Here is a 13,457-nt window from a genome sequence, read left to right on the forward strand (position 1 = left end):
CACTGCTGAAGCTGTGCAAATATCCCACTGAGCAGAAATTAAATCCAACGCATTAAAAATGTTCCAACAATTATTCTCCATCCCTTTTCTTATTCACCCTGCGCGTCTTGATGGGTTTACTGACATGACTACACAGCAAGTTGTCTGCAGGGTTGCCATGGGTCTTATTTTTCATAGATGTGAATAATTTAAGTCCTGAAAACTGAGTAGTTTAGGGTTTGTTTTTTTCTCTCTCTCTGACTGTGCATGATTTTGCAGTTGTAGACAGCGTTGACTGCTTTAAGGTGCCAAATCATCTAGCTTGTTTGGGTCCGTCTCGCATCCTTGCCTCTCCTCCCTAACCTAACTGCTCTCCTGACTAACCTAAAGAGAAGTTATCTTAGTTTCTCATGACTCCTTAAATGTTTACAACGGGGCATAACATAAAGCACGGAAGTATTGACTTGATGAAAATTACTACTTACCTCATGTTTCTTTCTCCAAATCGGTTTTTGATTATAAGCAATGCTTTGAGGCTCACCCCAGGACCATGAGTTTCATTAATAGTCTCTTTTATGGGACCGTTGCTGAGACCTTGATATCAGACCGCTAAATAAATAGTCTGTTCTCCATTAGGTGTTCCATACTGACCCACTGAAAGACTTCCAAGGGACTAGTGAGACTGCTCAGCTGTGCGTTTTAAGGAGGTAAACGGGGAGGTTGGGCACTTTGAAATGTTCATTGTTGTTCTTGCCAGCCAAAGGGGGCAGGCGAGCTGCCCTTTCGGCCAGGTGCAGCACTAAAGCCACCGTTCACCGCCGCCGCCGGCGGCGGGCAGCCCTGGTGCCGTTCCGGCCGCTACCGCAGCCTGGGCTCTGAGGCCTGGGGCCTCCAGGCTTCCCGCCGTCGCCATGGCGCCGGGCCGGGTCCGCCAATGGGGAGGGCAGGGCGCGGGTCACGTGTCCGCCCGCCGCGCTGGGGTGCGGGTGTCATGGCGTCCGGGGGGCACGGCGGGAGCGGAGCTGCTGAGGGGATGGAGCCAGCGAGGGGAGAAGGCCTTGAGCGTGCGAGCAGCAGTAGCAGCAGCAGCAGCAGCAGCGAGAGCGGCTTGTGTGCCACCTCGCTGTCCGCCAGCTCCGAGTAAGGGCGGGCCGCGGGTGCCCCTGAGGCGGGGCCGGCGGCGTGCGAGCCGGGCCGGGCCGGGGCGGGGGCTGTCCCCGCGCCGGTCGCTTCTGCAGGCTGCCTTTCTCCGGGGGAGACCTGGAAGTAACGTGGCGAGCGGCTGCATGAGTTCAGCCGGTGGGCAGGCCGTGGGCTGGCCCCGCCGGGCGCTGCCCGGGAAGGGAAAGAGGGACCTAGCTCCTGGTTATAAATGGTTTAGCGTTGGAGGTGCAGTCTTACTAGTTTAGTGGCATGTTTTTGGGGAGGTGGTAGGTGAGAGGACAACTCTGTAATAACAATACATATTTTAAAGTCGTGTATACAGCCACTGGGCTTTTCATTCATTAGTGGTTTGTTTTTTTTTTTTTAAATTCATATAAAAATTTATTATCCGTTTGTTCCCTGCATTAAAGCAATTCTGCTTGACAGTTCAAATGTGTATTTCAAGGTCTAATCAATGACATTTTCTTTGGCACGTTATTTTCATTCTGTAATGAAGTGAAGAAGAAAAAGAAGATTTATGTGGGAGAGGTTTTAAGTGTGTTTAAGTGCATTTTGTCTTGTAGTTGTCCCATACCTGTGGCTCAGTGAGAGACAAAGATGTTGAATGTACACCTACCTTATTTTGTCCTGTGTTTATAAGCCAGAACTCAACTGTAACACATTTCTGCCTGAAGCTGTGCTTTTTTTTTTTAATTTTGTGTGTGTTTGGGGTTTTTTTTCTTTTCCAATTCTTTCATCTAAAATGCCTGCTTACTGGTGTTCTTCATATGTGTTCAGGGGATAAAGTTCCGCTGCTTTCAACACAGAAGACAATGTATAATACTGTTGGATAAATTGAAATGCATCTTTTCTATCACTGCATCAACAGATCTGTGAAGCTTTAATTTTGGGTCCAAATAGTTCCTTCTGTTGGACCAATAACACCCCAGCCTTCTGAGTACAGAAACAAGGGATTAAGATGTGACTTGTAATGAAAGACGAGGGGGAAACAGAGTACAGTTTTGTAAAGAAGCAGGTACAATGATAGGTCTGTTAGCTATTTTAAGGTAATAGCATTTGTTCCTCTGTAGATGATCTGTATGTGGTTTTATAATTAGCCATATTTGATTAAATTAAAGAAAGAAAAACTTTGGGAATGCTTTTCTGAAGTAAAAGTTACTGACTTCCAGAATAAAATTCTGGCAGTTGAAACTGTGCTGCTTGATACTACAGCAAATGTGGCAAAACCCAGATACACTGAGGGGCATTCATGCAAGAGTAGAAATAGGGGTGATAGCAGTGCTGCTTTGTCAGAGCCTGGGATTTTGTGCAAGGCCTCTTCTCAGACAGAGCTGTGAAGTGAATGCTTACATATGCCATTGTGTAAGTAGTGTGTTAAGTTTGTTGGTTTTTTTGGTTCTAGTTTTGTCTATTTTAACAGAGTTTAACATTAGCTATCACTTTCACTCACTGTGATGGATCAGAACCCCTGGAGGCAGCCATAGCTATGAAGAGAATGGCAGCTTTGCATATTCCAAACTGATGCTTCAGTCTGAAGCAGTACTTTGTCATTGCGTAGGCAAACGTTGGGAAAACTAAAAGTGATGATCTTAACTTCTGCAAAGTATCATATGGGTGGAATGTATCATATGGTGCAATAAAACAGTTAACCCTTGATTTGTTGTTTAACTGCTTTAAAACAAGGCTCGTAGAAGTTAACTATTTTTTGTGAGTTTTCTTGGGTGAGAACAGTCTTCTCTTGCTTCAGAATCAGAACTTGGATCCTTTGTTTCTAGTGTATGTTTCTTCCATACGTGGACAACTTCAACTGGCACATTTTTTCAGACATTTATCCCAGAGAAGAAATACCTGTGTGGGATCAGTGGAGCTGCTCTTAGAGGGATGCGGGTCTTCCAGATTTTTAGATCCCTTGGCTGAAGCTTCCAGACCTATGTAGAAGCTCAGGTTATTGTGTAAGTGCTTGTTTTGACACAAGGGAAGAGAGGAGGAAATTAGATTTTTTAATTATTTATATATTTTTAGCTTGGTTTAAATCAATTGTGAAACTACAGCATTAGGGAAAAAACTTGTCACCTTAGGTGCAGATTTCTTGTTTCAGACTGCTTTTTTAGATGTCTGCACAGATCTGTATTCAGAAAGTGATAGTTCCTTTATGGTATGCTCATCAAAATGCCTTCAAGGAGAGCAATTCATGGCCCTTGTGACACTCTTTCAGTCTTCTTCTGTCTTCATCAGCTTACTTGCATAGAGTGACTTTGCCATATGTGCTCCTCCTTGACAATCTTCTCTGGAGTGCTTCTGTTTGAGTGGACCCAGTATGAACACGACACACACACACACGCTTTTTTTTTTTTTTTTTTCCCCTTGGTCCGTAGTAGTTTCTAATAAAAATAGACAATGAAGCTGGAGAACAAGAGTGTATGAACTGACATCCGAGTTGAAATTTTGACATCTACCCCAAAGAAAGAGCTTTTCCAAAGAGTACAGTCTCTTTTAAAGAGGGAATAAAAAGGCTATCATGCATCACAGGAGTTTCTGCTAAACCCAAATGTTATTTCTTTGTAAATTTCGAATGTTTACTTTATGGATTTTGGTTTTTCACCAATTTTGCTTACATGTACCTGAATGCAGGAGTACTTAAAAAACAAACCAAGGAAAACTCTGTCATGTTATTTCTTACCTACCACCTTTTGAGAGATGATGGATCAGTCTGGCCCTGACAGCACTTATGTGTTGTCATTGTTCTGATACTTTTTTGAGTAAGATACTCAAGGTCTTGAGTAGGACTTTGTAGAAGATGTGAACTCTGACTTACTTGTGACCATCAGGAATAGCCAAATTATCACAGGTGGTGGCTCTTCTTTTAAAACCAGCAACTTGGACAAAATTATAGAGGCCAAGAAAGTGCATGATGCTTCTTCCTGTCTGCAGCATCTGTTGACTTCTGTAAGTCACTGGGGTTCCAGGAAGAGAGTAAGATCAATGTTTTCTATGTTCTTGGTCCAGCCAAATCCTCTCTGAGCCCTTAAAGGTGCTTTGGTGCAGTGTCTTTGTATAAAGTTCTCTGTTCAGCTAAACTTTGAAGCTGTGTCATTTATCAGCATATTCAAATTAATGCTCTATATGAATTTTATAATACTATTTTTAAACAAAATTTGCATTATTCAGTAAAATTATGTAGTTTTAGTATAAAATGTATGAATGTATGTTAACTCTAAACAATTACATTAATTATTATATAAGTCTCCATTCTAATTTTCCTTGTTTTGCGGTCTCAGGTTCATAGAAAGGGAGGCCTGTTTGTCACCTAGTCAGGAAGAATAAACTAGTTTTGTCTGTTCCTGAAAATCTTCCATACAGAACAACCCAGACATTCCTTATATCACTTGCTAATGCTGATATTTTATTTGTATTTTTTTGTGTGTGTGTATGTAATCAAAAAGCTCTCTTAATATTTAGCTTAAATACTCTGGTAAATTAAACCACTAAGTACGCCTACTTTGACCATGATTGATCATCATCCTTCTGTAGCAATGCTCTGGTTCATCTTGGGTTGGGGGAGTGGACCATTTGGCCTGTTGCCTCTCAGCTATCATTTTTTGTTTGGGTTTTTTTCTCACCGAAAAGAGTATGATTTCCTTTAGTCTGTTTTCCTTTAAAACATAGTTTTAAGCTACTTACTATTTGTCTCTGTGCTCTGGGCTTGTTCCAGTTCTTACATCTTTCTTAAAATGTCCTGTCCAAAACTGGACATGGTTGACACATCACCATTGCCAAATTAGGACAAAAAATTTTTTGTGCTGTGCAGATGGCACTTCTGTTACTACATCCTGTAGTTGCCTTGCCTTTTCTTTGCAGCAGCTTGTTGCTGGTGACTTAGTGATCTGCTCTCCAGCAGCTGGAACTTTTTCTATAGCATTGCTGCCTCTTTTATTTTTTTGTTTTATATTTTTGCACATGAGCTTGAGTATGCTATTTTGAACTTGTCTTAAAAAGCATTACCTAGATTTCATCTTGGTTTTTTTGGTTATATTGAGGTGGTTTTAAAATGCTAACCTTGTCTTTCCAAAGGGCTTGCAGTAGAATCTGTCTTATAAATGTGTAAGGGAAAGAATAATGGGAGAGAACAAATAGAATGGCATTTTTTCTCTATGAGAAAGCCCCATGGTGTCCATGAATGTAGTTACTAATTAAAACTTGTATGGTAAAGAAATGGTTTGGGGTTGGGTTTTTTACTTGTTTTCAGAAAAAGGAATATTGCTTTTTGCAATGGCTATTTTCCTTTAAGGCATTTGAAGAAACAATTTTAATATCTGCAAGGGATGTCCTTCCTTGCCATATCCATCAGTTGTCTGAGAAGAGCTCTTACCCTCATGGCAGACTTAAAGCAGTTGAGCTTTCAATGTTCAAGGAGGCAACATTTTTTTTCCTTTTTTTTGCCTTGCACTCTCCCTATCCCCTCTCTACTTGAAGTAATCAGATGTCACCTGCAAAGCAGTCTTCCTCATCAGAGCTGTCACTGATCATTCTTCTTTCTTTCCCAGTGACCTTGAGCCTGAATGGTTGGATGGTGTGCAGAAGAATGGGGAATTATTTTATTTAGAATTGAGCGAAAGTGAAGAAGAAACTCTGCTTCAGAACAGCTGTCCAGAAATGCCAGCAGTGAATCATGTCAGGTTTCGTGAAAATGAAGCTGAAGTTATTCAAGAGGGATCACGAAAAGAAAGAAAATATGAACTGAAGAAATGGACCAAAATATTAAAAAAGAAGAATCTTTTACCGAAGCATTCTAGTAAGAAAGGCAGTGGAAGCTGTAATGCACACTCCACTGCTCCTGCTTCCATATTGAAACACCAATCTGTTCAGAAAATGGGTGTCACTGTTCAGCAAAAATACAAAGATATATATGTGTATGTAAATCCCAGAAAACTGTACAGTACTGGAGAGGATAAGCAGCACAGGCTGCTGGAGGCCTTAGTAGGGATTGTCCATCAGTCTTCATGGAGCAGCAGAAGAGCAGAAAAACAAGGCAGGAAGGATAAAGCAATCAGAGGAATTGGTGAAGAGAAGCTTGTAGTACATGGCTTGGTGCCAGGTAGTTCTGCAATGAAAACGGGTCAAATCTTGATTGGTAAGTAATCGAATGAATGGTTCACTTCTGCACTCTTCCTTTTAAATGATGATTTTAAAATATTTTTTTTTTGAGGCAGCTGACTTCAATATTGCTGAGACATAAGCAATTACTTAAAACAACTATTTTGTCAGTTCTTGAGGGATTATTTTCAATAAATGTCATTGCATCTGATGTTTTGTTCAATTTTACTGTATTAGTGGCTTTAAGAACATGTGACAGAAACTAGAAGCTGTTAATATAGTAAGGAGATGACTGTTCTTTAAGCATACAGGGAGTGAGCAGCTTGAACTTGAAGCAACGAGTATACCACCACCACCTTTAATTTAATGCAGAATTTGTTCAGTAGGTAAGTGGGACTGGGAAAAAGCTGTAGTCTGCCAAATACTCTATTTTGTTTTCATTCTTTTCCACACCATCCCCCTTAGATAAAAAGCTTCACTGTATGTGCTGTAAATGGATTTTGTACCATAAAAATGAGGAAAAAATACTAAGATACATTCATATGTTTCTGCACAGACTTGTTTGGATATTCTGTTCAGCAAGTATAACAGCTGCTTCTTCAGTGGTTGTGATCAGAAGGCCTCCAAATAGTGGGGCTGCAGTTTGAGGAGGCAGTGAGCCAGTGTAGCAGCTCTCCTTTGTGTTGGTTTGGCTCGTCAGACACTTCCATGAGCTGATGCAACTAAATAACCTGGCAGAAAACTAACCCAGAAGAAAAATTGCCTGTCTATTTTTTCCTGGTGTAGTAAGTTAAACTCGAGTCACAGAAGGTCTGATGAGCACCCGAGCATGAATAACGGAGGGGAATGAACTTCTGTGGCTGGTAGGGAAGGAGCAGAAATACTCCCACTTCCATCATCAAGAGGCCATTAAAAGGACTCGGCACTCACAGGACTCCAACCTCAGAGACAGTAAATGTGAGAGAGCTAGCCTACGTCTGTCAAGGGTGGGAGGTTGTTTAATTACCCTTGATGTTGGTCCCTTGTAGGGAGGGAGCAAAGATGTGATGTTGGTTAGAAGATCATGAAAACCTTAATACTATAGTAGCACAAATCCCACAAAGTCAGCATGAGTGCTTTCGAAATTTCAATGTTGTGTGTGTAAAAAGGCAAATCGTGCTTTGACTAGCTGATTCTTCTAGCACGTGTTTTTGGTAAGGACGCTAAAGAATACTCCAGAGGAAAAACTGGATAACTTTCAAATTTTAGCAGAAAGAACTGATTAGTCAAGAAGTGGAGGATGCAGAGTGAGGGGGATGAGGGAGTAAGTTTCAGCTTGATCTGCTTAGTGGTATTTAATCTAATTAGTGTAAGAGTGGTATTTCTAACCTGTAAATTAATTTTGGGACACAAATTTGTATGTAACTAGATGTTTGTAAGAGCAGGTGTGAAATCAGAACAGCGTAGGCAAATACTAGATCCAGGAGATAAAGCCAGCCTTCTAAATGGAGATGGTACTTCATGTGCAGCACTTAATGCTTCCCGGAGCTAGTGAGGACAAAAACTGTGGGGTTTTTGTTTTGTTTTAAATAGAAGAACATTTAAATTAATCTAACAAGTCTAGCAGTTTAATATGTCCTAGGCTATCATCAACCAATACTGCCATGTTTTTGCACGCTGGAAACAAATACTTTTAAGCATACTGTAGCTATTCAGCTCTTAACTGGGAAAATGAGCTGTGTTCTGTGCCAACAGTATAAAATGTATAATTTTCATATAAAAATACTTTCAAATGATATATCTGTAGTGAACAGTGTGTACTCTGGAATTTTTATGTGGTGCCTAGAAATAGGGATCTCTGCATAAATTAGATGCTCAAGTTTCAGTGCTGTCTGCATAAAGAATATACAGTAAAAAAATGTTTGTTCCGGTCAAAAAGCTGTCTGTTTACTGCTTCTGCATTGCACATCAGAGAATGAGATAGCTATGGTATACACCAAAAGCCTGATTTTAGAAGCAACTGTAGTTCAGTAGATAGCCTCCTCAGATCCTCGCAGGGTCTGAAGTTGGACAGGAAGTTCAAGAAAAATACAGTAGAACTTTGCCTTGTTGTTAAAAGTTAGTTTTAGGAATCCTGTTGTGAATTGTGAAAACAGTCAGTAAAGCATATTTCTGTGGTCAGCCTAAAACTGAAGTATTTGCATAAAAGTTAGCAGCTTCTTCAGCCATCACAAATGAGGAATACCTCATCAGTGTAGCATGATGCCTGCTGGCTTCTTTGGTTATAACTTTGTTCATCTTCATTGACTTGCATATGCATAGATACTAACCTGTTCTTGTTTTGCTTTTTAATATTTTAATGGCCTTCAATGGTGCAGACCATTTTTTTACTAGTCTCTCGTGAAACAAATACTAAGTATATTTTCCTTCTAAAATACTTGCTTTAAAATGATGTACTGTGGTCTTCTGGTGACCAGTTTGCAACACGTGTGGCAGGCAAACAATCTTGACTCGGAGTTGTTACTGAATTTATATTTTTGCCAATTAGCGTAAAACTTCAGATCACTGTTTCAGGTACTAAGAAGATCAAAAAAAAACCCCAATTAAGAAAATGCCTTTTTCCCTGCCTCTGCAGGCTCAGCTTCAATCAAACACCTCTCCTCTGCCCCTTCCTAGTCTCGGGTACCCTTGTTTTCACTGCCTGTTAACACTGTACATCCCAACCCCTTTGGTGAGGTAACGGGTGGCACAAGAGGGTGGGATTGTGTATGTGATGTTTTCCTTCTGCTGCTCCTTGCTGCTTACCTGTTTTCCTCTGCTGCAGCGTGACTCCTCCGCAAGCCACAGCCCTTCAGGGATGGGTCCCCTCCATGGGCTACAACCCTTCCCCTAGTGACCACTGCTCCTTCTTAAATACATCTGGGCAGAGGTGCTATGGCTCCCCTGGCTAGGTGATGTTTTGGTATGCAGTGAGTTGCTTACACCAGCTTCAAACTTGGCTACGAGTAGCAGCACAAGGCAGCTCATGATGCCCTGCCACGCAGGTCACTCACTCCTGCAGCAGCCCCGCTACCAAAATCCTGCGAGTTGGGCCCAATAGAATGTTGTAACTCTCCCATCTTATTTAAAATTTGAACTCTCTAGATTATTATTCCCAAGACTTGGGTTTGTAATATGTTAAATAACCAAGTTACTGACTACTTTGTATTTTCATTGGCAAATTAGTTAATTTGTTTGTGATAAACATGGTAGCCACTTAAATGGCTGCCAAGGTTGAGTTGTGAGGGAGACTAAACTTCCTTCGTTTTTATATCACTCTGAATAAACAATTACAAAGTGGTTATTGCTTTAACATTTTTTAGTATAAATAACTTTTTCCCCCCTAAATAATCACTTTCCTCAGGTGGCTTCTTCAGTTTATTCTGAAATGTGTATCCCTTACAGCTTTGAACACGTAAAACATCTGTTTATTATTTGTGCACTACACTTCAAATATTTTTTTTTTAAGATTGCATATGGAAGTCATAAGTCTTTGTTGCTGTACTTTATTAACCAAGTAGAATGCAGGCGCTGACCGATTGAAAGTAAATACAACAGTTGCAGGCTAAAAAAACCCTGATGCTTGGTAACTCTGTAAAAAGATGCCGCTCTATCCATGTGTTGTTTATCAGTACAGTTATCTTTTTATATTTAGCAGTTCAGCATCCATCTTAAATTTTCAAAACAAAAAAGCTCTCATTGATTTTTAAATTCTTGCCATCACTTCCATTTTGGTTAAGATGAAATACAGTTGCTTTTATCTCATGTTTTTTAAGTGTCTTATTTCTGGCAAAACTTTTTTGTTTGATTTCATTATTAACAATATGCAAATCTTGGTCTGCTATGTAAAACTTTCTAGTCTCATCTTTGAGCATATCTTCAAAGATAAAAAGCTCTACTGAATATTCTATTTTAGACTCAGACAAGTAAGGGTTGTAATAGGAAATGCCATTAATTTTTTTTTTTATCCCCTCTTTAAATTGAAACCTATCCAATTCACAGCAGGGGATATGTCTTATAAATGCTGATGATCATCATCTTTATTATAGTACAAATGGAAAAGTAATTCCAATGACACTGAAAATACAGGAAAGCTCTTTTCACTAGCAGAGCGTACTACTTTTACCCTCTTTGAAATTGTCTTCTGTTCTTATTGCTCTCATCACCGAATATCTGAACAGCTTGCATGAATTCTCTCACCTGATCAGTAAGTACAATTGTTAAAAAAGTGTGAGGACCACCCAGGGACAGGGATTAATCTTGGATGATAGTAAAGATGGGCTCTAATAATCCAGTTTTGAATAAGTATGCAAAAGATGCAGGCTGCTGTTGCAAGCTTCAGTTGAAAGGTCCAGATCCCAACCCCATTTACTGACAAATGGTTTTCTATGGGTTTCTAATCCAGTAGTTCTCTTGATGTTATGTGGGAGGGTTATTTGTTTGTTTTCCCTGAATAAAGCAATGTTTAAGTAGTACTCTTTGCTTGTTTTAATATTAATAGTAAAAACACAGATATTGCTGTTGGATTTCTGAAGTTTACGTAAAGAAGGCCATCATTGCTAGAAAGCCAAGTATATCTGTTAGATTTCTATAGCATATAGAAATATGCTAGAAATAGTATAGAAATATAATACAGCATATAGACTAGTGATTTAAAACAGTAATCTACTTACAGAAATCAAGTAACTTGCAGTCATCTTCTGACAGTCAAAGTAAATGCTGTTTTTGTCATTTGCAGACCATGGAACTGAGAGTCTTGTCAGAACAATGTCCTGAAAGGACCAAAATACTGTAAGAGTGAGATTTTAATTAGGAATTACCATATATGGTGTACTTGTTGAAAAGGCTCTCCAAAGTAGAGATGTTGGGCATACAAGATAGAAATGCAGAGCTTGCGTAAGCTTTGCTGTGTTCTCACTGTGGAGTTTGGGATGCCGTTTATGTTCTTTTAATCTCCTCTTGAAGCATAACAGCATTGGTTTGGGTAAAAGCAGCCGGCTAACATATAAAGCAAGTAATTGATCTGGCTTTCTTCAGTAGAATGTGTTCCATACTTTGCCTTTTTTGGAAAGGAGTATGTGAACATTTATAAGTAGTTCCACCAAGTCATTACCAAGAACAGAGGAAAATAAATATCAGGATTTCAGTTTAAAAGTGTCCTCAGTCCTCTTCCATGTGAACAACATGGTTCTGATTTTAATGCAGCCAAAAATGTTCACTTCCCATCACAGTATGGAAGTGGTATTCACTTACTAATCCATGTCCCCTGGCTTAATGGAAAGATCTACTTTTAGAAATGGTGCTTGCAGGTTTATCTCTGGGGAATGGATATTTAACAAAAGTAATAGTCCTGTGCCTCCTGTGGCAAAGTGATAGGCAGTTCTGAAATAAATGTTTTAGGGATGCCAGCAGTCCCAAAGACTTCTAAAATTTGTCTTTAAAAAAGCAGGAATAATTTCATCAGCCTTATGCAAACTAGGTGTTTGATATACACTGTTCTTAGCTACAACTGACTGGATGTGAGAAGTCTTTTCTAATGAGAAGATGGAAAGACAACAGAGAAAATAGGAAAGAATTCCTGTCTGTCTTCTCTCTGTTCTGTCACTGTAGTAAAATTCAGTTCTGATTGATGTTGTGTGGAGAACATATATGGACATCTTATAGTTTCTTTGTGGACGGATAATCTTTTTATAAGTGATAGAACTAAAAAGCTTTATTCATTATTATGGGATTAAAAAAACACCAACTTTATTCCTTAAAGAGAAGGACATGTATTTTTCTGAAGATAAATTTATTGACTAAATGTCTGATAGTCTGGAGCTGCCTGAAAAAAATTTATTTTCTTTATTGCAGTTGCTTACTGTGTCTCTAAAAATATAACTGAGTGAGACTTTGTTCTAATGTTTTCATCTTTTAACATATATGCTAGTGACTTTCGTGACAGACAATAGTGATCTCATTGCTGGTAGAAATGCAAGCCAATAAGAGCAAGTCAAGTGCTATTCTATACACAGTATAATTTTTTACACAGTAAAATTTTTGTATACAACCATATTGTTGAAAAAGCTAAAAGAAAAAGGCAAAATTTTACATTATTTTGTATCAGGTTTGAAAACAACATTTCATGAAGTGTGTGCTTCCTGTCTATGTAAGTATATACATCTACTTCAGCAAAAAGGAAAAAGTTCACTTTGATCTCTGTACTTAAGAAAACGCAGTTGGAAGGGGTTTTTCACCCACTTCATAGAGCACAAGAATGATTGAAAAATGTATTTGCAGTACCATCTGTACAACTTTTTCCTCTCCACTAATGAAATGTCTCTTTACATCTGAAATTCAACAATGTTTTAGTCTGGGAAAATTTGACGTAACTCTGCAAACCGTCAAGTTAGATCAACTTAAACAGTTGCAAACACTGTTTACCCTTTTATTTCATTTAACCTAAATTGATTAAGCATTAAGTAAAATTAGATTAAACTTTATACATTTACACTATTTTTTAAGACCTAATCAGTCTTACTTTCTTTAAGTTTTTCACACTGCTAAAGGGAGGAAAGAATTCTCAAAGAAAGTGTAGATGTGAAACTCTAACAAAGGAACACTTGCATATGTAAACTCTTTTGCTGTCACTAATTATCACACTGGATAGATTTGTGGTCATGTTCAGCTTTAAGATACTCCGTGTTCATAGTTTTACATACTTCCTATTGCGCCAGTGATGTCTTCCATTCTGTTACTTCATAGTCTCTACTCTTTGAATGCTGTTCTGTTTGGCTAAAAGAAAAGAAGGAGAAAATGCAGACACCCCACCACTACCACCTCGCCCCGCAATTCTGGAAAGTCCATACTGGCAGGTGTAGAGTTTCTCAGTTGTACACCAAGTTCCTTTAATAGTGATATGGCATTTTCTGGCAAAATGAAGGCAGCATTACAGGACTGCTTTGGCTGTGTCTTCTGGAAAGCTGTTCCATTTATGGTGCATGATTACATTTTTTACAAATTGAATAGAATAAATATTTACAGCTGCAATGAAAGTTTTACATATGTACATTAGGCGTTGAATAAATAAAACACTTTGAGTATATAACATGTAAATACTGATGGATCTTCTCGTTTCAAAGTGTCTTTGTATATTCCACCCTGGGAGATGTGGTTCAAAAATATTCCCTTAAGTGCTAAGGTGCATATGTCTTCACTAATGT

General features: G+C 39.0%; 1 protein-coding gene across 1 annotated transcript in view; it reads left to right on the plus strand.

Moving 5' to 3' along the window:
- Positions 1-958: 958 nt before the first annotated feature.
- INTU (inturned planar cell polarity protein) overlaps positions 959-13,457 on the plus strand; it is a 49,490-nt gene continuing 36,991 nt past the window's right edge. Inside the window, exons 1-2 of the mRNA XM_074865166.1 lie at positions 959-1,119; positions 5,688-6,274. Coding sequence (XP_074721267.1) covers positions 971-1,119; positions 5,688-6,274 — 736 coding nt within the window. The 5' untranslated portion in view covers positions 959-970. The remainder of the gene's footprint in view (positions 1,120-5,687; positions 6,275-13,457) is intronic.

The sequence above is a fragment of the Strix uralensis genome, chromosome 4, assembly GCF_047716275.1.
Source record: "Strix uralensis isolate ZFMK-TIS-50842 chromosome 4, bStrUra1, whole genome shotgun sequence".
NCBI lineage: Eukaryota > Metazoa > Chordata > Aves > Strigiformes > Strigidae > Strix > Strix uralensis.